The sequence below is a fragment of the Hippopotamus amphibius genome, chromosome 2 (genome assembly GCF_030028045.1).
Source record: "Hippopotamus amphibius kiboko isolate mHipAmp2 chromosome 2, mHipAmp2.hap2, whole genome shotgun sequence".
Lineage (NCBI taxonomy): Eukaryota > Metazoa > Chordata > Mammalia > Artiodactyla > Hippopotamidae > Hippopotamus > Hippopotamus amphibius.
The window spans coordinates 228256799-228283680 of record NC_080187.1 but is presented as its reverse complement, the minus strand read 5'-3'; the positions used below and the strand labels follow the sequence as shown (position 1 = coordinate 228283680).

The 26882-nt window shown below is 35.1% G+C and overlaps 1 protein-coding gene across 1 annotated transcript in view; it reads left to right on the top strand.

Annotated features, from left to right (window-relative positions):
* The window catches only part of MAP4K5 (mitogen-activated protein kinase kinase kinase kinase 5), a 115979-nt gene that overhangs the window by 39370 nt on the left and 49727 nt on the right, over positions 1-26882 (top strand). The window contains exons 4-13 of the mRNA XM_057723801.1: positions 7334-7424; positions 7875-7939; positions 10022-10077; positions 14999-15046; positions 15462-15504; positions 16279-16351; positions 19849-19980; positions 21905-21967; positions 23943-24024; positions 24956-25072. Of these exons, the coding sequence (XP_057579784.1) occupies positions 7334-7424; positions 7875-7939; positions 10022-10077; positions 14999-15046; positions 15462-15504; positions 16279-16351; positions 19849-19980; positions 21905-21967; positions 23943-24024; positions 24956-25072 (770 nt within the window). The remainder of the gene's footprint in view (positions 1-7333; positions 7425-7874; positions 7940-10021; positions 10078-14998; positions 15047-15461; positions 15505-16278; positions 16352-19848; positions 19981-21904; positions 21968-23942; positions 24025-24955; positions 25073-26882) is intronic.

Here is a 26882-nt window from a genome sequence, read left to right as displayed (position 1 = left end):
CATCTTTGCATGTCAGCATATATTGCTTTATTTGTTCTTGTTAATAGCTGCAGAGTACTTCGTTGTACAAAGGTAACGTGATTTACTTAAATCCCTTATTGACGTACATTTAGGTGATTTCTGCAATTTTTTGCTGTTGGAATCAATGTTTCAGGGAATATCCTTGTAGGTATTGTTGGGTTTATAAAGTTTGATTGTTAGTGCCAGATGGCTTCCAGAAAGCATCATCAGTTTTTCATTTTCACAAGCAGATTTGAAAATATGTTTCCCAATACTGTCTTCAAAATACATAATACTGGGTATTATAAAATTTTGGCAAAACTGTTTTGGGATTAAAAAAAAATGGTGGGGTTAAAAAAATAGCTTTGATTTGCATTTCTTTAATTTGAGGATGAGCATCCTTTATAAGTTTATTGGCATTTATATTTCCTTTACTATGAAATACCCATCCATTCTCTTAGCCTGCTTTTGAAGGTGAGTATGAGAGTGGAGTTATTTGTGAAATACTTTTTGAAAGTTGATTTTGAAATTCCAAGATTCTTCATCTGAGGATAATTTTTTAGTGTTTTTGTAGAGTGCTTAGAAATGTCAGATTGAGAATACTAGTATTAGAAATTAGTTGGTGCAGTCCAAAGGATTCCTTTTAGAGAATCATAGCAAAGTTCAGAGATCAGGAATATGACATTGGTATCAGCTGTTCTGTTTGGTTCTTCTTGGGCTAACATCCGTAAAATGGATGTCTAGAGAGTCTACCTTTTGACTATATTCCCTAGAAATCAACAGTTCTTTCTGGATGTAATCTCTTTCGTGCTGTGTTTTTATTTTTTAGCCCATGCTGTGTTGGCATTCTTATAATAGGCCATATCTTAATAAGGTGATTGTTCCTCTGTTGCTGGAAAGGAGGACATAGTAGTAAGTACTTTGCCAGGGTCCTGGGAGTTATTGAACCTCCTCCCAGATATTTATTCCCTTTCCAGTTGCCAGATCCTTTTTTTTTTTTTTTTTTTTTCCTGGTTGCATTTGGAAAGTCAGCTGGGGTTATGATGCAGCAACTCCGGAGATCACTTTCTGATTTTGGCTTAGGCCTTCGTAATGATGCCCTTTTCTTTTATGTCTTGGGCCAGGCATTCCAGAAATTAGGATTGTCCTTTTCTTGCTGCTCACTGCCCTGTTATTTGAAGCACTAGGTAACTCTTCCATACTGTGGCTCATTCTTTAAGCCCTTTAAATTACTCTAGGTCTGCAGCTTTTATGTAGTTATAGATACGAGTTTAATTAATTACCTCAATATTAAGTTCATTATCTACTACCATATTATTTCAGGGAGGGATATGGTGAATCTTATTGCTGCCTTTCATTTTGCCACAGATTTTTAGTATCTAGGACTCTTTTTGTTGTTGTTAAAATTTGAGGGGCATATTGCTTTTGATCGTTCACCAAGTACTGTTTTTTAGGACCCATTTGATTACCAAAACCCTTAAGAGGATATTGAATCCAAGTGTAATCCAAAGGACCCTTATTATACATGAGGGATGCAACCAGATTACTTCAGTTCATTCCCAGAGTGTAAACACTTAAGCCTTTTATGTCAGCTTTCCAATAGTATCAGGAGGCCCTACAGTTCTAGTCCCTTGCCTTCCAAGACTTCTCCTATTTCCTTACTATGTTTCTGCAGATGTCCTAAGTGTGGCATTATTAGAGTCTAACTTAATGATATTATGATGGCCTGATTGAGGCAGAGGCAGCGGGTAGCTGAACAAACATTGGCATTGGCTGATTGTATCCAGAGCTAAGAAACTGAGAGCAGAGACGAGACTCCAGAGTGACCCCGGATACCAAGGCTGTACCTTATAGAGTAGCATGTTTTGGGGAGTGGGCTTCCCACTTCAGTTAACAGTGATAGTTTAGGGTTTCCATGTGCTGCTAGACAGGAGACGGCTTGGAAACGTGGGACAGTGGCAGTCTGTCCGCCTTTAAAACTTGGCCTTCGGGATCTTGCTCTGCTTCTTACCCTTGCTCTTAGCACATCTCTCTCTGAATGTGAGCCTTGAAACACTGTGGTGGAGGCTGGCATCACTGAGCAGGCCAAAGTTAAACCCTAACACAGTGATTTTTTAAAAAAATTTAAAACACAAATTCCTGTGTCAGTACCACCAAAGGGCCTTCCCTGGTGGCGCAGTGGTTAAGAATCCTCCTGCCAATGCAGGGGACACAGGTTTGATCCCTGGGCCGGGAAGATCCCACGTGCTGCAGAGCAACTAAGCCCGTGCGCCACAACTACCTGAGCCTGTGCTCTAGAGGCCACGAGCCACAACTGCTGAGCCCATGTGCCACAACTACTGAAGCCTGGGCACCTAGAGCCCATGCTCCACAACAAGAGAAGCCACTGCACTGAGAAGCCCACGCACCGCAACAGAGTATAGCCCCTGCTTGCCTCAACTAGAGAAAGCTCACATGCAGTAACAAAGACCCAACGCGGCCAATTAATTAATTAATTAATTTAATTAAACAAGAATACCATTTAGAACCCAAAATGCTAAAACTAATATCTGCACTTTTCAGTTGTTTTTTACAGCTACCTCTCTCAGCTCAAGCCAGTCTTAAGAACATTGAAAATCAGGACTGGTTCCACTATACCATGTCAGACACATAGCTACCATCTCTCTTGCCGCCCTATGGATCAGCTTTCCGGCTGAAGGGGACCACTCTTTTTTTTTCCCGGAGTAGCAGGTCGAGTTCACACACACACGCACACACACACACCCTACAGTCCGTAAAGAAGTTAAGATAGTAAACTTCTGGCTTAGTGGTTTCCCAGCTATCTCTGTCTGTGCTTTGGTGCAAGCAACAGTTGCCCTCAGCAGAGAAAAAGGGAAAAAATACCCACACATTGAGTCTCTGGTGGATTTTTCCCTTCCTATGTCAAGACATACTCATCAGCCAGATGTTTAGCCATTTCTAGGAACCTTAGCCGCAGTCATTCATGGACTCTTATTTTAATATTCTACTTTTAATGTGATTCTCCTGTAACTAACAACTGACTCAGTCTCCATGCTTCAAATTTTCAAGAGACCAAATGTGATTGGCTCATCCCATTTTTTCAGGTCAGTTGTCCCACCTCAGTGCCTTCAGCAAGTAGAAAACGGCATGGCACACACAGTAGATTCTGCTGCGTGGAGGTGGATTCTCTTAGGAGGGCTGTGGACAGGCTGGCAGTGATAAGTCCTTTAGACAAAAGTGCACCCTTGGGCGTATTAAATTCAAGGTGCTATCAAAGCATTCCCATGAAAATAACAGGTACGCAGTCAGAATTGAGATATGGGGTCTGCTCCTCAGCTGGTTTAGCTGACTAGTATAGTCATCCTTACACTGCCAGGATATGAAGAATGAAACTTCTCTTTTTTGAGAAAATAGCTTCTCAAAACCCATTTATGCATGAACAACAGAGCTGGAACCTTCAGGCCTGAGGCTTCTGAACCTAGTGGAATTTATGCTGTATCTCAGTGAAAGGTAACAGCAATCTGGTATCACCCAATCAGAAGAAAGAAAGAAATCCAAGTTTCAGATAATTTTGATGAGGCTGATGTAAGCCATCAAAGAATAGCTAAATCTATGACAAATAAGGGTATGTAGCTTACCTGCCTTTCAGGATGGACTACAAAAATATTATCTTTATGTAAATCCGCTTTGTGGTACAATTTAGGTTCACAGAAGTTTCTACCCATTTTGCATTGAAGCTTAAGACAATACTGTGAAACAGATAAATGAATAACATACTCAAAACTGAAGTTTATTTACTAAGTTACACACATTAAAGAAGACACAGCCCTCCCCAAACATCTGAGTTATTAATGACCTGTTCTTGTGAATTCCAGCTTCTAGCTATAATCATAAAAAGCTCTGTCTGCAGTCTCACCAAGACCCCATCTTTCCTGGCAGAAACTTCACACAGCTGCTGCTGGGAGCACAGGTGTGGTGAGGAGCTCAGCTGATTTTCCTGAAGAATTAGTTTGTTACTCGTAGTTTTGATTCAGCCACATATTGACTTTTACAGGTCAGTTTAAGAATTTAGACATCATTAAGAAGTTAAGCACCATTTGTGAAGTTACTCCTGTGAGAAAATATATTCTAATCCTAGACTTAGCTGAAGAATTGTTCAGCACAGCACAGCTATAAGACTTTTTTGCACATTTAAAAGTGATTAGGTAGGGAATTCCCTGGCAGTCCAGTGGTTAGGACTACGAGCTTCCATTGCAGGCAGCACGGGTACAGTCCCTGGTCACACAAGCCACACAGCCTGGCCAGAAAACCCCACAAAAAACCGATAAAACTGAGTAGATAGAAATCCAAAGCGTATATTAACAAAGTTAGGTGATTCTTTACTCTTCTTTCCTTTGTAACCCAGGGCTTCTTGATAAAATGAAGGATGGGCTAGAATCTAGCCAGCTTGTTGAAATTAGCATGTGTAAAGAATACGATTTAATGCTGCTGGTAGAATGGAAAAGGTTTTGGTGAAGGGGTGAGAAGTACTCCAATGGGAAGGCTCAGGGGGAGGGGAAGGAGAAACAGTCCTTTGTGCCCGTGAGCGGACTGAGAAAGCCCCCGCACATAGGTGGGCAGGCTCTTTACTGTCATCTTCAGGAGTTACTCCATACTTCCGCCTCTGTTGATGATGGGAACATGAGATCATCATCTGTTTTGGATTATCTTCATTGATCCCCTTCTATTGGCAGACTGTTAAAAAATAATTTTCCTCACCTTTTAGAAATTCTATTTGGTGCTTGCCGAAATAAATTTCTAACGGTAAAATGTTGCCACTGTGCACTTATGTGTAAGGTATATGTAGCTATCCATGTAATACATGTTTTCCCATTTTAGAAATAAACGCTAAATTTTCTTTAAAGATTTTTACTCAGATTTTTTATTGTTAGAAGATTGTACCATTATTTGATTTATCTAGTTCTTTAAAATTGTTAACATTAAATTATTTAACTGAATTATCAATGTTTAAAGAGTACCTTAACGATTATAAAAAAATTTTATGTATGATACCTAAATTAAATGTGTGTATAAACCACATTAGTAATGATTGATTTTTTTAGAAGGTGTTTTATAGCATGGCAAAAATATTTAGAGCTTTTTCTGGCTGAGTAATATTCCACTGTATATATGTACCACATCTTCTTTGTCCATTCATCTATTGATGGACATCTAGGTTGCTTCCATGTCCTGGCTACTGTAAATAGTGCTGCAGTGAACATTGGCGTGCATGTGTCTTTTTGAATTATGGTGTTCCCTGGGTATATGCCCAGCAGTGGGATTGCTGGGTCATATGGTAACTCTATTTTTAGTTTTTTAAGGAACCTCCATACTGTTCTCCATAGTGGCTGTATCAATTTACATTCCCACCAGCAGAGCAAGAAGGTTCCCTTTTCTCCACACCCTCTCCAGCATTTATTGTTTGTAGATTTTCTGTTGATGCCCATTCTAACTGGTGTGAGGTGATACCCCATTGTAGTTTTGATTTGCTTTTCTCTAATAATTAGTGATGAGCAGCTTTTCATGTGCCTCTTGGCCATCTGTATGTCTTCTTTGGAGAAATGCCTATTTAGATCTTCTACCCATTTTTTGATTGGGTTGTTTGTTTTGATATTGAGCTGCATGAGCTGTTTATATATTTGGAGATTAATCCTTTGTCTGTTGATTTGTTTGCAAATATCTACTCCCATTATAAGGTGTTGTCTTTTTGTCTTACTTATAGTTTCCTTTGCTGTGCAAAGGCTTTTAAGTTTCATTTCGTCCCACTTGTTTATTTCTGTTTTTATTTCCATTAGTCGAGGAGGTGGGTCAAAAAAGATCTTGCTGTGATTTATGTCAAAGAGTGTTCTTCCTCAGTTTTCCTCTGGGAGTTTTATGGTGTCTGGTCTTACATTTAGGTCTTTAGTCCATTTTGAGTTTATTTTTGTGTATGGTGTTTAGGAAGTATTCTAATTTCATTCTTTTACATGTAGCTGTCCAATTTTTCCCAGCACCACTTATTGAAGAGGCTGTCTTTTCTCCATTGTATATCCTTGCCTCCTTTGTCATAGATTAGTTGACCATAGTTTATCTCTGGGCTTTCTATCCTGCTCCATTGATCTATATTTCTGTTTCTGTGCCAGTACCATATTGTCTTGATTACTGTAGTTTTGTAGTATAGTCTGAGGTCAGGGAGTCTGATTTCTCCAGCTCTGTTTTTTTTCTTCAGGATTTCTTTGGCTATTTGAGGTCTTTCGTGTCTCCATACAAATTTTAGGATTTTTTGCTCTAGTTCTGTAAAAAATGCCATAGGTAATTTGATAGGGATTGCATTGAATCTGTAGATGGCTTTGGGTAGTAAAGTCATTTTCACAATGTTGATTCTTCCAATCCAAGAACATGGTATTCTCTCCATCTGTTTGTGTTGTCTTCGATTTCTTTCATCAGTATCTGATAGTTTTCCGAGTATCAGATGGTACTTAATGGATTCATCTGTGATTCAGAAGAGTTAGATTGTTCAAGTTTACATTACCAGTGATGGCCGAGTCAGAACTTGAATCCAGGTGTGTCTAACCCAGACCTTGAGCTCTTCTACATTATATTGCATTTACATAATACAAATGCAATCATTTGATCAACTCCTAAACTCTGTTTACTGGAGGAGGACACTATTTCTATGTGAAATAAAGTTTGGTGGTGATAGTGTCATTCTAGGCAGTATTCCATAATAACCATAAAATTCCCATAAATAACCAATATTTTATTTTAATATAACATCTTCTAGTTAAACAACCCAAATAGGTTTTTGATAGACAAATTGGAAAGTACAAATTAAAAAAGAAGAAAGCAAAATTACTTTAAATTTTATGACCTAGACATAAACATTGTGTTTGTTTTTTGAGACATTTTTTCTCTATACTTATGTACTTACATAATATATATATATGATATCCCTTTTTCACTTAATATATCATGGTGTTTTCATATCAAAGCATGTTTTAACTGTGTTGTTATATCAGTGACTGTACCATAAGTTATTTTACCATTCTTTCATTATTAAGGAACACTGTAGAGAATATCATCTCTGAATATCTCAAGAAAATAAATTTTGAAGTGCAATTATGAAGTTCTAGGATTTTATACATTTTTAAGGCTCCTGGCTTTAGGGAAAGAATGTACCAATGTACCTTCCCATTAAAGTATTAAGAATGTCTAATTCCTCATTTCTGATACTTACTGTAAAGTTTTCGTTCCTCCTTCCTGTACATAGAGACACAGTGTAACATGGTGACCAAGTTATCGTTTTGTTTTTCAGGAGATGATTTTTCTTTGATTCAACAAGAGATATTTATGGTTAAAGAATGTAAGCATTGCAACATTGTTGCCTACTTTGGGAGCTATCTCAGGTAAAAAACACAAAAGCATCTACTCTTTGTGTTTCATATTTCTTTGCTCCCACACCCCCTCGCTTTCATGTAAGTGCTGCTTTGTATATAAATTTTAAAAATTATTTGTCTAAAGTTCTAAAATTTCTTAGGTCTTCTTATTGTCTCTTCTGTTTTATTCATAATAACAACTTCATATTTGCATTTATACGGTATCTGGCAACCTTAATGAAATATTATGAATGATTACAAGTTAGTGTTTTAGCTTATAAAACTGATCACATTCTAAACCTGTTAAGGTGGGAACAAAGCTGAAATTAATACGCTTTTCTGTATTCCGAAGAAAGCCTGCCAGGGCATTCCTGTTGCAGTCTATCCTAAATCTTGGCATGCTGAAGAGTGACAGTCTTCAGAGTATGTCAGTGGTTGAGAATTATCAGCTAATATAATTTTCTTCCTCTTTCATATTAGTCGGGAAAAACTGTGGATTTGTATGGAATACTGTGGTGGCGGATCACTTCAGGATATTTACCACGGTACTGTTAATTTGACTCTACATTTTAAAACTGACTTTAATGATTGTTATTTGACATTTCTAGTTAACAAGGGATACCAACAGGTAGACTTACTGTTTTCTGTTCTCTCCTGCTCCTGGAGTATTGCATAAAAGAAATCTAAATTTTATATTTTCAGATGTCGTCTCTCAGAAGCCTTATGTAGTCTCTAGGGAAGTATTTTATTTACAAACAAAACTGCCTAAACTTCCTTGTAAGTTAGAGCAAAGGGTGACTCTCACATAAAGCTAATAAATTACATCTAGCTCAATGATAACTTAACCTGCTAACTAGAAAAGCAATTTAGTTGTTACTATAATATTTTTGTATTAAAAATATATAATTTTAAGAATTTGGAGTATTTTATTTAGCATTATGTTAACTTAGACAACTTCCTGAATTGAATTTGATTTTCCCTTATAATGCTATACTAGAATAACTATTCTCTTTTACTTTCCCCGTTGTTGATTTTAAAAAATTGTTGGTAGAAAACAGCTCTATGCCACTCTGTTTAAAATTCTTTTCTATGATTTTATGAAGAATTAAGATGTTTTATTTTTTTTAAAGTTCCTTCTCTTTGATATTTATTTATTTACTTTTATTTTTGGCTGTGTCGGGTCTTAGTTGTGGCACACGGGATCTTTGTTGCGGCATGCAGGATCTTCTGTTGCAGTGGTCCAGCTTCTATCCAGTTGTGGCGAGCAGGTTTTCTCTCACTGGCGTGCAGGCTCCAGAGCGCATGGGCTCTGTAATTGAGGCACGTGGGCTCTGTAGTTGAGACACGTGGACTCTGTAGTTGAGGCACATGGACTTAGTAATCATGGCACGTGGGCTTAGTTGCCCCATGGCATGTGGGATCTTAATTTCCTGACCAGGGATTGAACCCGCATAGCCTGTATTGGAAGGTGGATTCTTTACCACTGGACCACCAAGGAAGTCCCTATAATCTTTTATATGAAGAGTTTTTATCTAATATTTATAATTTTTATCCACACTTTCACAGGATGAGAATTCAAGAATATAGATTAATTAAACTATGCAGCGGGCATTTTTTTTTTTACTACTTCCCCTTTTAAACTGAAAGAGTTGTTTTGAGACATTAATTTTATTTCTTTATGAAATTTCTGCTTTCCATTATTACACCTGCTATTTATTGAATTAAATTGAATCTAAAAAGTATTCATCCCTGTAAATAATATACTAAATAGCATAGTAATCAAGAACAACATCTAAAATAATTGTTATTAAAGTGGTTTCCCTTCTTTTACTACTATTTCATCAAGTTACTAAGAATCAAAATTTTATGTTTTTGAGTAGGTGTAGAGAACCAGTGATTAAAATATGTAGTAAAATATTTTCTTAAGTAAAGATTACATGTAAGTATTTGATTTTGATTTCACTGTCAGCAAGTACCACCCCAGATTTTGAATATTCTCTCATGGTATTGGAAGGCGTATTTCCAAAGCCCCTGGTTGGGTACTTGCAGAAGGATTGTATATTTCATAGGGAGAGATCTGCTTGTCAGAAGTGAGCTGATTACTTTTTGGATTCTTAGATAAGGTATTGAATCAAGCTCCTTGTTTTGATAGATATGGTAAAGAATAATGCTAAGGAAATAATATCTTGACTTTTTTTAAAAAGTATATGATGCCTTTTAGTATGTTTCAGCAATTGATCTCTTTATGGTCCTCTAACTTGTGTATGTGACTGTAATTAATTATATATGTTTTTCTCATTTGGGGACTTTATTTTTTTTTTAATTGTTCAGGATTGAGATCATGTCCATTCTTTGTATAGAACATCCTGTGGTGTCTGGTACTGTGCTGTGCTCATAATGGGTGCTTAATATTTTCACTGTTATGGAGCAAATCTTCCATTTTTAAAGTACATTAAAAATTTTTCAACTTTACTTATTTTTGTTTCCTGATTATAAGAATAATATATGTTCATGATGAGAAGTTGCCCAATGATATATAACAGAAGTTTTATAATTGTCATTTTTAAAGTGCTTTTAACCTGTTCTATTTGGATGTATAATGATGTGGTCTCTTTTTTTCTTTCTAGTTACTGGACCATTATCAGAATTGCAAATAGCCTATGTATGCAGAGAAACTTTACAGGTACTATATTTGCTTAAGTAGGTTGAAATGCAGTTCTAGTTTAACAATGGAAAACTATAAAATGGTGATCTGCTTAAAAGAAAAAGAGTAAACCAAATTTTTCTGTTAAGGTCATGTATTGTAATTCTGTAAGCCTAGTTATATTTTTTGTGAATGAGTCCCAATAATTCATTTAAGCTGATGCTGGTATACACATTGGTGATGTTTGGTGTTCTGCTTTGTAGTGTTTGGCCCTCAATTGCTACAAAGCTAAGGAAAGCCATAGGTATGAATTGGTTTTCATAAATGAATCACCAGACCGCTCAATTATAACAAATTGTCTAAGCTTTCCCTTCAAGTTTTATGGCGGTAAAAGGAATCTTTTTGCACAAGACATGAAGTCTTTTACTGTTTCTACCAAAATGAGGATAAAGTTGCATAGCAGTAACCTAGACTGTTATCTAGAAACCTTTGTTCTCTGTGATTTTAATAAGTGTTATTGATGTCAGAATCCCTTTTTATAAAAAGCTTGGTAAAAATTACATTAAGTAGAGATTTCTTTACTTCTTTATTTCAGACCCTGCGAGAGCTTTTAGTATGTTTAAGTAGGTTACAAATCTTCGATAGGTATATAGAGTATGCAGCATTTCTTCCAGTTTATTTATTTTTGTAGTTCCTTGGAAGATTACTCATTGAAAAAATTAGCAGTTAATAATTTTGTTCATATACCTTAAGGCATTTAATTTAGGAAGCAGGATTAAGTAGTAGTGATTGTGTGTTTTATTTTGGCAGTTCACAACTGATATTTGTTAACTGATGCTTCTGTCTCTACATTTCTTAGATTGTGTAGTTTGTTTAGAAGTGAAATTGATGTTTTGTATGTTATTCTTCCATATTTTAGAATTTGGGAATTTGACCTGATTTAAGAGAAAGCTCCAGTCATTTCCAAAAGAGTTGTTTTCCATATGCTTCAAAATTTTATTGTTAGATATATGAAATTTATATATATGAGTAATTTACATGTATTTCTGTAATATTCACATAACATAGAAATCTGCTTTTTTGTACCCACATAAAATAGAAAGCTACTCATGCACTCATAGCAGAATTGTTGACAGATTAGTGTTTTTATATTTTAATTTCCAAAGTTCATTGCTTCTTTAAATAACGGACAGAGTATTGAATGGAAGTAGAAAACAAAATTTGCATTTACATTCTGGCCCTGGTATGTGACCATAGTCTTGTCTATGATTGTAGTTCCTTGAGTATAAAATGAGTCTTTGGAAGGGATGACCTCCAAGATACTGGTTCCGATTTGAAAATTCTATTATGCTGACTAAGTTCCACATCTAGCATCTGTCGACAGGTGAATGGATATACAGTGGAGTATTATTCAGCCATGAAAAAGAAGGAAATCCCGTCATTTGTTACAACACAGATGAACCTAGAGGCCATTATGCTAAGTGAAATAAACCAGGCACAGAAAGTTAAATGTTTGTATGTAGAATCTCAGTTATATGTAGAATCTGAAAAAGTTGAACTCACAGAACAAAATCCTCAACTTCCACCTTAAGAAACTAGAAAAAGATGATCAAATTAAAGTCAGAGTAATTAGAGAATGGAAATAATAACAATCAGAGTGGATAGTAATGAGATGGAAAGCAGAAAAATGAGAAAAATCAATGAAACCAAAATCTGATTCTTTGAGAAAATCAATACAATTGATAAGCTAGATTATCAGTAAAAATAAAAAGAGAAGATACCAATATTTGGAATGAATGAGGGGATATAATAACAGAATCTACAAATATTAAAAGGGTGACAAGGATATTTAATAACCAAGGAATATTATAAACAACTTTATGCCAAAGAAGCCTGCAATTTAGATGAAATGGAAATGGACAGTGTCCTTGAAAGGCACTAACTATGAAAGCTCAATTAGAAATTATCTGGGGGACTTCCTTGGTGGTCCTTTGTAGGTCCATCCTGCAATGCAGGGGACCTGGGTTTGATCCCTGGTCCGGGAACTAAGATCCCACATGCTGCAGGGCAACTAAGCCTGCATACCACAACTACAGAGCTCATGTGCCCTGGAGCCCACGTGCCACAACTAGAGAAGAGAAAGCTTGCACACCACAACTAGAGAGAAGCCCACATGCCCCAATGAAGATCCCGCAAGCCGCAACTAAGACCCAACACAGCCCCCCCCCCCCCCCGCCCCCACCAAAAAAATCATCTGGATAGTCTTATGTCTGCTCCCACAAAGAACACTCAAGCCAGATGATGTCAGGGATAAATTCTACCAAACGTTTAAGGAAGAAATAACGCCAGTTCAACACAGACTCTTCTAGAACATTGAAGACTAGAGAACACCTCCCAGATCATCTTATGGGTCAACATCTCTGCGAAGCCAAAATGAGACTTTACAGAAGAATGGAACTGCGAACTAACATCCTTCATAAATGTTTAATAGATACAAAAATTAAAAAGGAAGATAAAAGGTTAGCAAAGGTAATCCAACAATATGTAAAAATACATCATAAACAAGTGGGGTTTATCCTAGAAGGCAGTGTTGATTTAACATTCAAAAATCATTTCAAGTAATTGATTATATTAGCAGACAAAAAGAGAAGCACAACCATGTGATCATCTAAATAGGCACAGTAAAAGCATTTACCTAAACCCAATATTCATTTCTGATAAAAATCCTTAGCATATTGAGACTAGAAAGGAACTAACTCAGCCTGATAAAGGGCGCCTATGAAAAACCTACAACTAAATCATACTTAATGGTCAAAGACTAGATGCTTTCCCACCAAGGTCAGTCAAACAAGGCAAAATGTGTGCCCTCACCACTTCTTTTTGGCCCGGACAAAAAGCAAAACCAGTGAAATAAAAGGCATCTGGACTAGAAAGTAAGAATTAAAACTGTCTTTATTCACAGACCACGTAACCATCTTTGTAGAAAATGGAATGGAATCTACAGAGTAGCTACTATAACTAGTGAGACTAGGAAGGTTTTGCAAGATTCAAGATCAATATACAAAATCAATTGGATTTCCATACACTAGCAACAATCAGAAATTAAAATTAAAAATACAATTTATAACAAAAATAAATTCTTAGGGATATATATGAGAGAGACGCATAAATATCGGTGTACTAAAAACCGCGAGATTGCTTAGAGAAGTTGAAGAAGACCAAATACACTGCGAGCTTCGCCATCTGTAGTGTTCCTATATTCATGGGTCAGGGAACTCACTGCAGTTCAGATACCAGTTCTCCCCAAATTGACCTGTAGATTCACTGCAGTTCCAATCAGAATCAGTGGAAGCTTTTTTTTCCCCTCTAGAAATTGACAAGCTGATTCCAGAATTCCTACAGAAACACAAGGGACCTGGAATAGTCAAACAACTGAAAAAGAACAAAAAAATCTGAAGAACAGTAGCAATTTCAGGACTTATAAAAGTACAGTAAACAGCATAGCGGTAAGCATGGGCATCAGTGGAACAGAATAGGAGGACCAGAAATAACCCCCGACGTGTGGCTGCTGACTTTGGACAGAGGTGAAAAGACAGTTCACAGGAGAAAGGGTCGAGTTCAGTAAGTGGTTCTGGAATAATTGAACGTCCATACACAAGCACATGAGCTTTGAACCACATTTCGCACCATATGTCAAAGTTAACTCAGTGCTAATCACTTAGACTCAAGTATAAAACCTCAAACTAGAATTCCTAGAAGAAAACATAGGAGAAAAATTTTCAGTCTTGAGTTAATAAAAGCCTTTTCAGACATAATACAAAAAGCATGACCCATGAAAAAAAACTTGACAAATTTGACTTTGTCAAAATTTAAAACTTCTGCTTTTTAAGACGCACTGTTAAGAGAGTAAAAAGACAAGCTACAAGCCAGAAGAAGATACTTGCAAAGTATAAATCTGGTTAAGGACTTGTATCCAGAGTATATAAAGAACTCTCAAAACTCAATAATAGGAAAACAACCACCAAATAAACAAATGGACAAAAGATTTGAACAGGCGCTTCACCAAAGAAGCTGTATAGATGGCAAATAAGGATGTGGAAAACATGCTGAATATCATTAATTATTAGAAAAGTGTGAATTAACACCACAGTGAGAGACCACTGCACACCAGTTAGAATGGCTAAAATTAAAACGCCTGACCTTTGGAAGGGTGGTGAGGATGTGAATTAACTGGAGCTCTCAGTCACTGCTGGTTTCAATGTAAAATGGTATAGCTGCTTTGCAAAACAGTTTGGCAGTTGCCTAAAAGTTTAAACTTATACCACCGTATGATCTAGCCATTATACTCCGAGGTATTTACCCAAGAGAGAAAAATCATACAAATACTTGACATAAATCTTCATAGCAGGTTTAGATAGGATAGCCCAAATCTGGAAACAACCCAACAACCCAAATGTCTATTGACAGGTGAATAAATAAATTCTGTAATATCTGTACGGTGAAATGAGACTCAGTAATAAGAGGAGAATGAAATACTGATAACACATTAATGAGGAATGTCAAATCAATTATTATGAATGAAAGAAGCCAGATAAAAAATAACATACTGTATGATTCCATTTACATAAAACTCTAGAAAGCTTTAAAATTATAGCAACAAAGTATGTCAGCATTTATATGTGGGAGGAACTTTTGGGAGTGATGAATGTTCATTATCTTGATTGTGGCGATGGTGTTATAGTAAAATATTTCTGATTTTTATCAGAAAATGAATTCAAAATCTTAAAATATAATAAACATTGATTTTTAGAATTTTTCTTTGTAAACAAAGAAACATATCTAGGTTTTTTTCCCCTCAAAAAAGGACATTTTAGTTTTTTTTATTCAGTAAGAATTTAAGTAGAAAGTTAGGTGTGAAGTTTGCGGTTTTGCTAACATATACTTTTTTTTTAAACTCCAGGGTCTTGCTTATTTGCATACTAAAGGCAAAATGCATAGAGATATCAAAGTAAGTTTCTTCAACTCAGTTTAAACTCACTATGTTTAAGACTCACAGGCATAGAGAACAGACTTGTGGTCGCCAAGGGAGGAAGGTGGGGGAGGCAAGGATTGGGAGTTTGGGATTAGCAGATGTAAACTATTATATACAGGCTGGATAAACAACAAGGTCCTGCTGTGTAGCACAGGGAACTATATTCAATATCCTGCGATAAACCGTGATGGAAAAGAATATTAAAAAAAAGAATGTCTATATTTGTATAAGTGAGTGACTTTGTTGTACAGCAGAGATTGGCACAACATTGTAAATCAACTATACTTCAGTAAAAAAATAATAATAAATAAACTCTATATGTTTAAATTGATAAGTTTATTGAAAGGAATTTTATGATGCTGATTTAATAGTATTTGTATTTTTGTTTTAGGGTGCAAATATTTTATTGACAGATCATGGTGATGTAAAATTAGGTATGTTATTGCAAATTCCTGAAAATAGTTTTTCCAAAAAAATTTTAGTAAAATTTTAAATGAGAATTAACATTATACAAATTTAATATTCATATGAAGAGCCACAATAGTGTTCATCTTTTGACTCAGTAATGTTACTCCTGAGATTCAGTTTAAGGAAATTAATCCCAAAGATAAAAAATCCATATTCACTAAAGTATTAATCTTAACATTATTTATAATAGAAAAAAATGGAAACATACGTCTAGCAGTAGAAAAACTATTAAACTGTGATAAATCATCTTATGGAACGTCATTCAGTCATCAAAATTAGTAGTTAAGAAGAATAAGAGTAAAATCCCCTAATGTGTTAAAAGACAGAAATGAACTATGAGTCTTTAGTTTTTTACAACCGTGTTTAACAATAATAAAGAAGTTTATACATAGAAAAGAGGACGTTTAAAAATAGCACCAGAATACTAACCTGGTTGTATTAGACTAAAAAGAATCCAGGTGGACTTTTTTTTCCAACTTAACTCAAGATACTTCTAATGAAAACTTTTTTATTAACTTTGTTCTTAAAAAATATGTTTTCATTCTAATAAAGTACCAATAAATTATTTTCTTTTAATGATTATGTTTTGAACTAAGCAAGAAGGTATTTAGGTATTCAGTTTATATACATTTCTCTAGTATTACTGTCTGAATTGTTAATAATGGCATCCCTGAGGGTGACAGAAATGGTGGCGGTTTTATTGAAAACTAAAATTTTCTGTTCTGTTTTTTCCCCACCAGCTGACTTTGGTGTGGCTGCAAAAATAACAGCTACCATTGCAAAGAGAAAATCTTTCATTGGCACCCCTTATTGGTAAGATTTTATGGTTGAATTTTGTGCATTTTCATTTCTTCAGGGATGGTGATCAGCACTGGTGCTTGGTAATACAGTTCACACTTGACTGAAGTCTGGACACTTGCATGTTCCTTGGCTCTATCACAGTTCTGCTTGGTTAGGAAGCTTCAGTACTCACTTTCATTGTCCAGCTTCCCCTGTGTTAAAGTGCTAATAATTCCTACTGTCCCTGGGATGCTGTGTTGAAAGGACTCATAGGTTATGAGATGTTCAAAAGAAAATTGTATTACAGTCTCTCATTTTATTACCCTTTCTTTTGGTATTGCTTCTGTTTTAATCTAGGACTTCACTTTCTCATTGTTAAAACTCATGCATCCTACTCTACCATAAGTCTTCACCAGCGACCCTACTTCTAATGCATCCTACCAATTACAGACAAAATAATCTTTCTAAAACATTGCTTTCATTAATGAAGTTAGATAATTGAAATATAATAAAAAGCCTAGTAATAAACCTTAATACGTAAAATAATTTAGCGGGTACTATAAAAGGTGACATTTAAAGTTTATATGAAAGATTAGATTCTTTAATATGCAGTACTTGCATAATTTATTTGGAAAGAATTTTAGAGTAGCTCCATACCTCATACCTAATGCCAAAATAAATTGTATATGGACCCTTAAAGAGTTATTGATCAGAGCTGATATTTATGCTAGATTGATGTGTTCATTCTTTTTAACTCATTAGCAAGTTTTTTTAAAAATTAATTTATTTATTGGCTGCATTGGGTCTTCATTGCTGCGCGCGGACTTTCTCTGGTTGTGGCGAGCGGGGGCTACTTTTCGTTGCTGTGTGTGTGGGCTTCCCATTGCAGTGGCTTCTCTTGTTGCAGAGCATGGGCTCTAGGTGCACAGGCTTAAGTAGTTGCAGCACACAGGCGCAATAGCTGAGGCTCACGGGCTCTAGAGCGCAGGCTCAGTAGTTGTGGCGCATGGGGTTAGTTCTGTGGCATGTGGGATCTTCCCGGCCCAGGGATTGAACCCAAGTCCCCTCCATTGGCAGGCAGATTCTTAACCACTGTGCCACCAGGGAAGTCCTCATCAGCAAGTTTTTATATAAAGTTTTAAAACTCACATTGCTAATACTTTTTCTTTAAAAATAAAATTCACAAGTTATACAATAAAAACCCTCACTTCAATTTTAAAAAGTTGTATATGGAAATAGTTAAATATAAAGATGAAACCAAAAGAACTATCAGTGACTGTCTGCTTCAAGAGTTGAGTAAGCCTTTCTTGGTGTAAAAGCATAAAACATTGCTGGATTTGTTTGATAGATTTTAACTACATGAAAATTTAAAACTTCTATATGTGTACCAGCTTAAGCAAAAGTAAAAGGCAAGTAACAAATCAAGAAATAAAGTATGACAAATTAAGTTTTAATATTGTTAATATATAGGTTCTTAATAAATCAGTAAAAAGAATGTTTCTGCTGATTAGAAGCAGTTATTAAAATAAAATATATGAAAGCTCATAAAATGTGAAAATTGTTTCCCCCAGTGATGACCAAAAATGCATATTAAATAAACAATGATATTCTTTTCTATCAAATTAAAAAATATTTGAAATCATGGGCAATACCTATCACTATCACTAAATATTTGACAGTGAAAGTGGAAATTAGTAGAACAGTCTTGAAGGATAATTTGGCAATAGTGTTTTTCAGAAACCTTAAGCAATGTCTGTGTTCTTTAGTCTCAATTCCCCTTGTAGTAATTTATCAGATGGATAAACTGATGTATGAAGAGCTTTATCACAATTCCTTAGTAATGAAAAATTGAGAGAAAGTATGCATATGCAACAGGAATTAGTTAAGGAAATTATGCACAGTCATTCAGATCAATGGAATGAGTTGCTGATATTAAAAATCATGTTCTGAAAGGTAAATGGTCAGTAGATAGGCTCCTGGTCAACTTGGCACTCCAGGTAGCCACCACTGATTCTAGTGGGCACAGGAGATGAAATCTGTATGTTTTCTCTGGATTCCAGCTCAGCTTCCTTACTCTGTGAGTCTTGCGTTTAATCATCTTGCTTGCTCCTTGGGGATCATTTTCTACTCTTTAATCCTGTGCCCATTATTATGTATGTAGTACTTGCATGTAGCCCGTACATCTGCATGTGGCGTTTTTGGTATATCTGTTTTATATCCTTAACCACACTTAAGCTGAGTGACATTGTGTCATATAAGTTTTTGTAACCTAGGTGCACATAAAAGCAACTTCTACCTTGTGGATATTCAGTATAAGTATAAATTACTTTAAAAATAATAAACATTCAAAAAATTAAAAAAATTTCCCCTGAGCAGTATCATCTGTGCTTTATAACTTCAGATGTCATCATTATACACCCACCACTGACTCCCAAACAGGTAACTCTAACTCAGACACTAGCTAACCTTTAGTCTTGTATATACTCAGCAGGTGTTCAGTAATAGCGCTGCTTCGGTATCAGCAAGCGTGTTATACTCAAATCAGTCTCTTCAGTCAGCCCCTTTCACTCTTTCCCCCCGACACTGCCTTTGAAAAGTCCTTTATTTTTCCTTTGTGTTTTTCAAATAGGCTTCTAACTCATGTACCTGATTGTGGTTTCACCTCCTCTCACACTATTCCCTCATGTTGCCATGAGTTTTATATTATAATTAAATCTTTTAAAATCTTTCATTTCCACAGTAAAGTCTAAACTTCCTTATATAATGAGTAGACCATTCATTATCTAGCCTCTGTCTCTGAGGTTTATTTTCCAGATACTTTCTAGACCCTCTCAAACTGTGATGAATGACCTTGTTTTTTTTTTAATTTTTTCATTTTTTTGTCCATCATAGACTAATACGTTTGTAAAATTAGATTAAAAATAAATTGCTTTAAAATGGTCATTTATCTGGGTGAGAATACTTACTCTTAATTTCTCTGCTTATCACAGACTGATAGTAAGCTGTTTATGGCCCCATATCTGTGTGTAGATCACACATGGAGTAGCAGTGTCCTGTCAGCTCTCCAGGTGTTGCGTGCTCTGCCCTCTCCCTGCGTTTGTATTTGTTTTCTCTGGCTGAAATGTCCTGGTTCCTCAGCCCCGCTTAGTTCCCTGCTAATTCAGTCTGTAAGTTTCACCTCCTCTGGGAACTTTTCTCTGACATTCACAGAGATTTAGGTGTTTGTTTTCTTCTCCCTTGTTACAAAACAAGAGTCACAAAACAGAAACTAAAGTAGGACAGCACAGTTTTTTTCCCTCAGAACAACCGTATTCAGAGGAGAAGAGTCAAGATTTTTAAATAAGTTTTAAAAGAGTGTGTGTGTCTGTGTATACGTGTGGTCTTTGTAAGTCTTTTCTAGTGAAGTCTCTAATTTTCTAGTAAATGCCTCTCAGCCTCTTCTCCTCCAAGAAGTCTAGTGACTATCACAGAGAGCAGATTTCATTTCATTTTTTAAAAGTGGAAATGTTATATTCATTGATTCCTCCTAGGATGGCCCCAGAAGTGGCAGCAGTAGAAAAGAATGGTGGCTACAACCAACTATGTGATATCTGGGCGGTGGGAATAACAGCAATCGAACTTGGAGAACTTCAGCCACCTATGTTTGATCTTCATCCCATGAGGTGTTCTCAGTATTTACAATTATGCTGTTACTAGTAAGGTCTTCAGGGAGAATGAAATACTGATACCTTGGGTATTCCAAGCTCATTTTCAAGTATATTGAAATAGTAAAAGTGTTAGGGATAATCTCATCTAAAACCTGATCTCTTGTATTGCTGTTTCTAAGACAACATAGAGTGACTCATCTATACAATCTGAAGCTTTTGCTTAAAAAAAATTTCCCTTAATAATCATACGAGGATATAGCAGTGATCATTAATTTAAAAAAAAGGCTTTTTAAGTCTTTGTTTATCCTTCCATTAATTAAAAACAAATTAAGAATTTGTTTATTCTTCCACTTTTTTTGTCCTAAGTGGAATTATAAACAAATGATAGAATGCAAATGAGTTTTTTTCTATTCTCGTTTGGTTTTGTTTCTTTTCACTTTGTGTAGGGATGTGAAGAGGTAAATGCTTAGTATAATCATTTGTTTTAGAGTATATTGTCTCAGAAAAAAATATTTGAGAGACTGTGAAGGGGTTTCTAATATTTTTAAGGAAGAGATAAATTGGGCTAAAATTTGAACTTTTAATGTAAATAGTATAAAGTTAAAAAAAAATCAACAGAATAGGGAAAACATTCTCCTAACATATGATATATAGCAGATTAACATATATTACGTAGATAACTCATTCATGAACTCTAAGAGCAAAAGATAAATTGTTTATGAGCAAGTACCAGATACAAAGAAACATGGAAAATTATTTAACCTTGCAGTTACCTAGAGATATGTAAGTTAAAAGATATCTGCTTTTAGCTGGAATGCTGTTAAGTGCAGGCCTTTAGGAAAATAATTTAGATGCTATTTGTTATGGGCAATACAAGTGTTGCACTGATTCCACTGTTGGGAAAATGATACTTAGGAAATAATCAAAGAAAAGAAAAAGCTAAGAATGATCCACTTCAGGATTACAGGGGAAAAATCTAAGTGTCCAATCATTGGTGAATTATTAAGCAAATTATTTAGCAGTTAAGGGCAGCTATTATATATGTATAAACCAAAGCAACATGGAAAATTGATTATTAGTGAAAAAAGCAGAACATAATATTACCTATTACAATTATAATAATTTATTAATTGGTAATATTTAGATAAAGACTGAAAAGAAAAGCAGAAATTTGTAAATAATGTCTTGGGAGGAATATAGCCTTTTTTCTTTTTTCAGTTTTCCTTTATATATGAATCATTTAATTGTTAAAAAGAGGAAATATCTTTGGTATTAAAAAAAAAGACTAAGGAGTTTGCTTGGAAACATGGAAGGGGACTTTGTAGGAAATACTGAAATAAAACTTCCTTCTTAAATCCTCCATCCTTCTATCCCCATAGTCCATTAAAAAAATTGGTCAAAGGTAAATTCATTGAGAAGAAAGTCCTCTTACAGATTGACTTCTGTATCATTCATAACAAGAGAATGTGGAAAATTATTTTCCCAAAGGAGAAACAGACTAGGAAGTGAATATAATTTGCCTATTCACCCAAAATAACTGTAGAGGCTAATCTTTGGTTAAACATACAACCTAATGTTAGAATAGCATATCATCTCTGTGTGTTACAGAATGATATACAATTATATACACTTGTGCTTAAGATATAATACTAGTTGTATATGTAACAGTATGGTAATAAAAACCTTCTCAAACGTTTGGTCAGTTTGCCTTGTGAGTAAGAGTTTGTTGGAAATTTAAAGATCTTCTCTATAGCCAGGAGAAATTTTCCATAGAGTATCCAAAATATAAAATATTAATTTCCATATTCTGTATCAGTTGTCATGAGTACCAGCATATGTAGTAATTTTGCATAAATTCATTACAGAATATTGATTCTAATTACTAGATGTAGTAATAAAAGTATTTTGTATTGCTCTTTAACTGAAATTTTTATTCCAGGGCCCTCTTCTTAATGTCAAAAAGTAATTTTCAGCCTCCGAAACTAAAGGACAAAACAAAATGGTGAGTTATAGAATATATAGATTTATAGCATTTTATGGCTGAAAGGGACAGAGGTTCAATTCCCTTACAGTTTCCCTGAAATTACACATCTAATTTACTTGCAGAGCTATGGCAAGAGTCGAGGTTTATTTTCTGATCAGTGTTCCTTTATAATGTACTGCTCTCATAAAACTCTGATCACTTTATTAGTTTTTGGCAGCTTGAATAGGAAGTGTGGTGAGAAAAATGATTTGAAATGAATACATTAAGGTTTTGGAGATTCATATTTTGCCCTGTATTCCTTTACTTCCATTAATTGCATGTTGACTTTTATGAGAAGTGATAGGATAAGGTTTTCCAGATACAGTGACACTTAAAATCAATTCCTGCTGGCTTTTCTCTACCTTCCTTCCCTAACATTCAAAAGGTTATTACTTATTTGCATCCTAATCTTTTGTTTCTCGTACAAAGTAAAGTAGTTTGCCTATTCTTATAGTCCATGAGGACATCTTCAATTAGATGATAAAAATTGAAAGTTGTTTCTTTGATGTCTTTCCATGCATTTAATAAAAGAAACTGTGCAAATAAAAGTTTCCAAATTCTTAAATTCCGTAATTCTTCCTCTAAATTACATGGATCTCTTGGGAGATCTTGGGAAATCGATGAACCCCCCAGAATTCTTTATGTGTATTGATTTTTTTCTGGGGAGACAGTCCATATCTCATTTCCGATTCTAAGAGGCCTGTCCCCAAAACAAGTTCTAAATCACTTTTTTATGTTGTATTAGTCTGTCTGTGCATAGTGTTATTTAGGAGCCAGGCTATTCTGGGGATAATGGCCAGGAATGAGAGGCAGATCACACTGCAGAAGTAAAGGAGTTTATATCCCACTGCTAGCTGCATTCTTTTGTATTGATGTGGGTTTCTTCCTATTCCTTGTTAGCCTAAGTTCCTAAGCAACTGGTACTGGAGGACTTTATGGCAGGAATAACTGAATATTCATTCAGGAATGAATGATGGTTAGCTAAAGCAGCTACATTCCAGAACAGTCATTACCATTGGGGTACCTTTGCCAGTCTCAGGTACTTTCTCACTCCATGATATGTGTAGCACAAGCTACCAAATGTAGTGTAGTGATTTGCCTTCTCTGAAGAGAACTGCTGTGTCGTTGCTGTCATTGGTAATGATTAAGGTTATTCTCTTTGGTCCTCGCCCGGTCCCTCTTCCAGTGGAATCTCAGCAATACCTCTCTTTGCCATTAATTCATAATCAAAATACGATTCTTTTAATTAATTAATTACTTTTTAATTGATTAATTTTTTGGCCGTGCTGTGTGGCTTTCGGGATCTTAGTTTCCCAACCAGAGATCACACCCGGGCCCAAGGCAGCGAAAGCACTGAGTCCTAACCACTGGACTGCCAGGAATTCCCAGATTCCTTTAATTTATATCTTCTTTTCCCCATTACATCAGCACAGGTGGTAGGAAAACTCATCTGGTTACTAAGATCACTCCCTCTTCTTTGACCTTGTCCCTAAGAAATTCAGTGACTTTTAAAGGGTTTTAAACAGTCTGTTACATTGCCTACCCTACCTTCATGCCACCCAGCAACTTGGGTATAGCAAGACATTCACATACCCTATGAATTAGACAGTGAGAAAAGGTCATTTTGACTGCTATGTGGTACCTAGAACATGAAGTTATAAACCTTATAGATAACACACCTACCCATTTGTAGTTTTTAGTGTACATTTTAGAGGTTATATATTAATTAGTATTCTGTCAACTAATTGCATTTTATTAAGAGGTGAAGCTGGTATGTTCTCCAGGGAATATACTGTGCTTTGGGTTTAGTTTTTTGGCTTATATAGAGCTAAGAGGTCTAAGAAAAAAAATCATGTTTCAGTCTTTCTAACTGCTTGTAAGTTAATTTTATTTAGTAACACCAAAGAACTAATATTAGTGAAATATTTTTGTACATGTCTCTTTTTATTTGAAGGTCATCAACATTCCATAATTTTGTCAAAATAGCACTAACCAAAAACCCCAAAAAAAGGCCAACTGCTGAAAGACTTCTGACTGTAAGTCATTGAATTTATAGGAGTATTTTCTGTAGTCATGCAGTAATTAGGCATATCACTAGAACAACAGTATTTAGGTTTTTAATGTTGGTGATCTCTTACAGCAGGGGTCAGCAAACATTCTTTAAAGAGCCAAATAGTACGTATTTTAGGCTTTGTGGGCATGCAGTCTCTGTTGCACCTCCTCAGTTTTGCCATGCTAGCACAGAAGCAGCCGTAGACAGTACACATGAAGGGTATGGCTTTAATACCCAATAAAACTTTATTTACAGAAGGAGGCTGCACACCAGATTTTGCCCATGGGCTGTAGTTTGCCAACCCCTGCCTTGAAGAAAGCTCTTAAAAATGTTGCTTTCATCTAAAATTAATTGCTTTTCTTGGCTTATGTAAATTTATAGACTGCTCCTGTGTGTGTTTATAAAATATTTTTATGTTAGAAAAAGTTGATGATTGTAACAATCTAAGAGAACTTTAAATGTTATATAATTTAATTATGTCTTTCCATAGTAACATAATTTTGTTGAATAAATATATGTAAACATTGAATATAGATGGTTTTTTCTTATTGTGATATGGACTGTACCGCAGTATTCATTTGCATATTATTATAATGACATGAGTAATAGATGTCATTGTTATAGCCCAGGTTGTAATTTGACAACGTAACATAGATCAGTTAACTTTTCATAGAGAAATTATTCATGTTACAAACTTACCGCACAATGATTCTTTAGCTTTATAATACATAATCATGAGTTCTCTGATTAATATTTTTACTAATACATTCTCTAACTTATTTGCATTAGTAGGCTTCCATGTGCTTGTCTCTGATAGTTACTGAATGGAAAAGAACAAATAGCAGTTTCTGTAAGCCACAGATGTGAACGCACACTCGTGAGGTCTTGTTTGGTTTTGTTCTGTTTTTCCTTAGCATACGTTTGTAGGGCAGCCAGGTCTCTCCAGGGCCCTAGCCGTTGAACTGCTGGACAAAGTGAATAATCCAGACCACCACGCACATTGTCCCGAAGGAGACGATGATGACTTTGAGGTAAGGGGTGTTTGTGGTCTGGTGTTTGCAAGGAAATGTTTAACGTGGCCTTAGAGTTTGTTTTTTAATTCACTCTTTTTAGTTAAAAAAGAGTTAGTAACAAAGATTAATTAGCAATGTAAACTAGGCTTGTCCTGCACATAATTACCAGTTGATAGTTTTCTTAATCCTTGTTCTGGGAAGGAACTAGGATTACTGTTCTTAGTACTGTATCATTTTGTTTTCTTAGTTGGTTTGCTTAAAGTTACTAAGAGATAGCTACAGTTGGAATCATACCCGTGTCTTTTTCCTCCCAGAAATCCACAAGTGTTTTCTCCCTAGACCTCTGCTTCTGTAGTGAGCGTTTGATCTTTTCCAAGGAAATACAGGTGTTAGGAGCATTACTTTGGAAAGAGTTTAGCCAGAGCACATGTACATATTATTTTTCACAAAAGAGACTCCCTGGAAATCCATGTGGTCATTTTTTTAGTTTCTCTATTAGACAGAGAATTAACAGAATACAAATAATTTTTTTAAATTAAGCTGAGGTTCCCATAGAAACTGTTATCTTTTCCAGTACTTACTAAAAACTATTATTTCTTATGTAACTACATATAGAGCTTTTCATAACTATGCTTCCCTTCTCTGAAAATATGTGGAATTATTTTGAATATATTTAACAACACAACTTGTAAATCAGGAATGAGGGACTTTCTGCCTATTGTCAGGTCACCTGTTTATGCCTCTCTTTATATAATACAAACATATATTTTAACCGGTGTCTCTTTCTCTCCTTTTATGATTCCTTTTTATTTCTGTCTCTTCATTTCACTTTTTTCCTTTATTTCCCTTTATACCTTTATCTTCAATTCTGGTAAGACTATAGAACTAAATTTTTTGTGTTATTATTTATTGAAGGAAGTTTGCTACTTCATGTACTTAAGTTTTAAATTATATCAGATAAGTATCATGATAACTACTGACACTCATTGCATAGTCTTTGTGTACCAAGTATTAGGCTAAATAATTTCCATGTTAACTCATCTAATACTCAAAACAGTCCTTTGCTATAGATACAGTTACTGTCCCCATTTTACAAATAAGAAATGAAGGAGAAAGAATAGAAGTAATTTCATTTGCCCAAGGTCATATGCCTAGCAAGTAGTAGCACCAGGATTTGGATCCAGGCAAATTAACTTTAGAACCTACTCTTAGTTAATATGCCATCATTTCTATATATGTACTTAATAGAAATAGTCATTAAACAGACTTTAGAAGCTAGTCATTGTCTAGTATAAAACGTAGCCTTGCTGTGTAGTAAGGTACCCAGTGAATATTTTTATTATAGTTAAGTGAACCTTAATTGAAAATATTAAGTAAACCAGCTATACATAAATTTTTTTTTACTTAAACCAACATTTGCAGACTTGTAATAATTAATAAGATTTTAATCTCTTAAAAATTCAAAACTCTTATAATTGTTTTAGCTTAAATGTAGCATTCGATATTACTTGATTCCCTAATTAGTATTTCACTGGTTATGTAAATAACCAAACTCCTCTTTCATTCCCCACACCATTTTGCCAGGCTTCCTAAATCCACTCTTACCTTTGGAATTCTCTGTTTCTGTTTGATGATATTGCCATACTTTTTAGTCCTTGAAATGCAAAACCTTGTTCCAGGCAATTGGAGACATAATAGTGGATGAGATCAACATGATCTCTATCTTCAAAGGATGGAATGGTCTCAAAGGAAATTTAGAAATAGCAACAAATAGTTTACAAGTGTGATAGCTGTTTTGAAATGGGAAGGGTGCTATGCAGGCGTATTT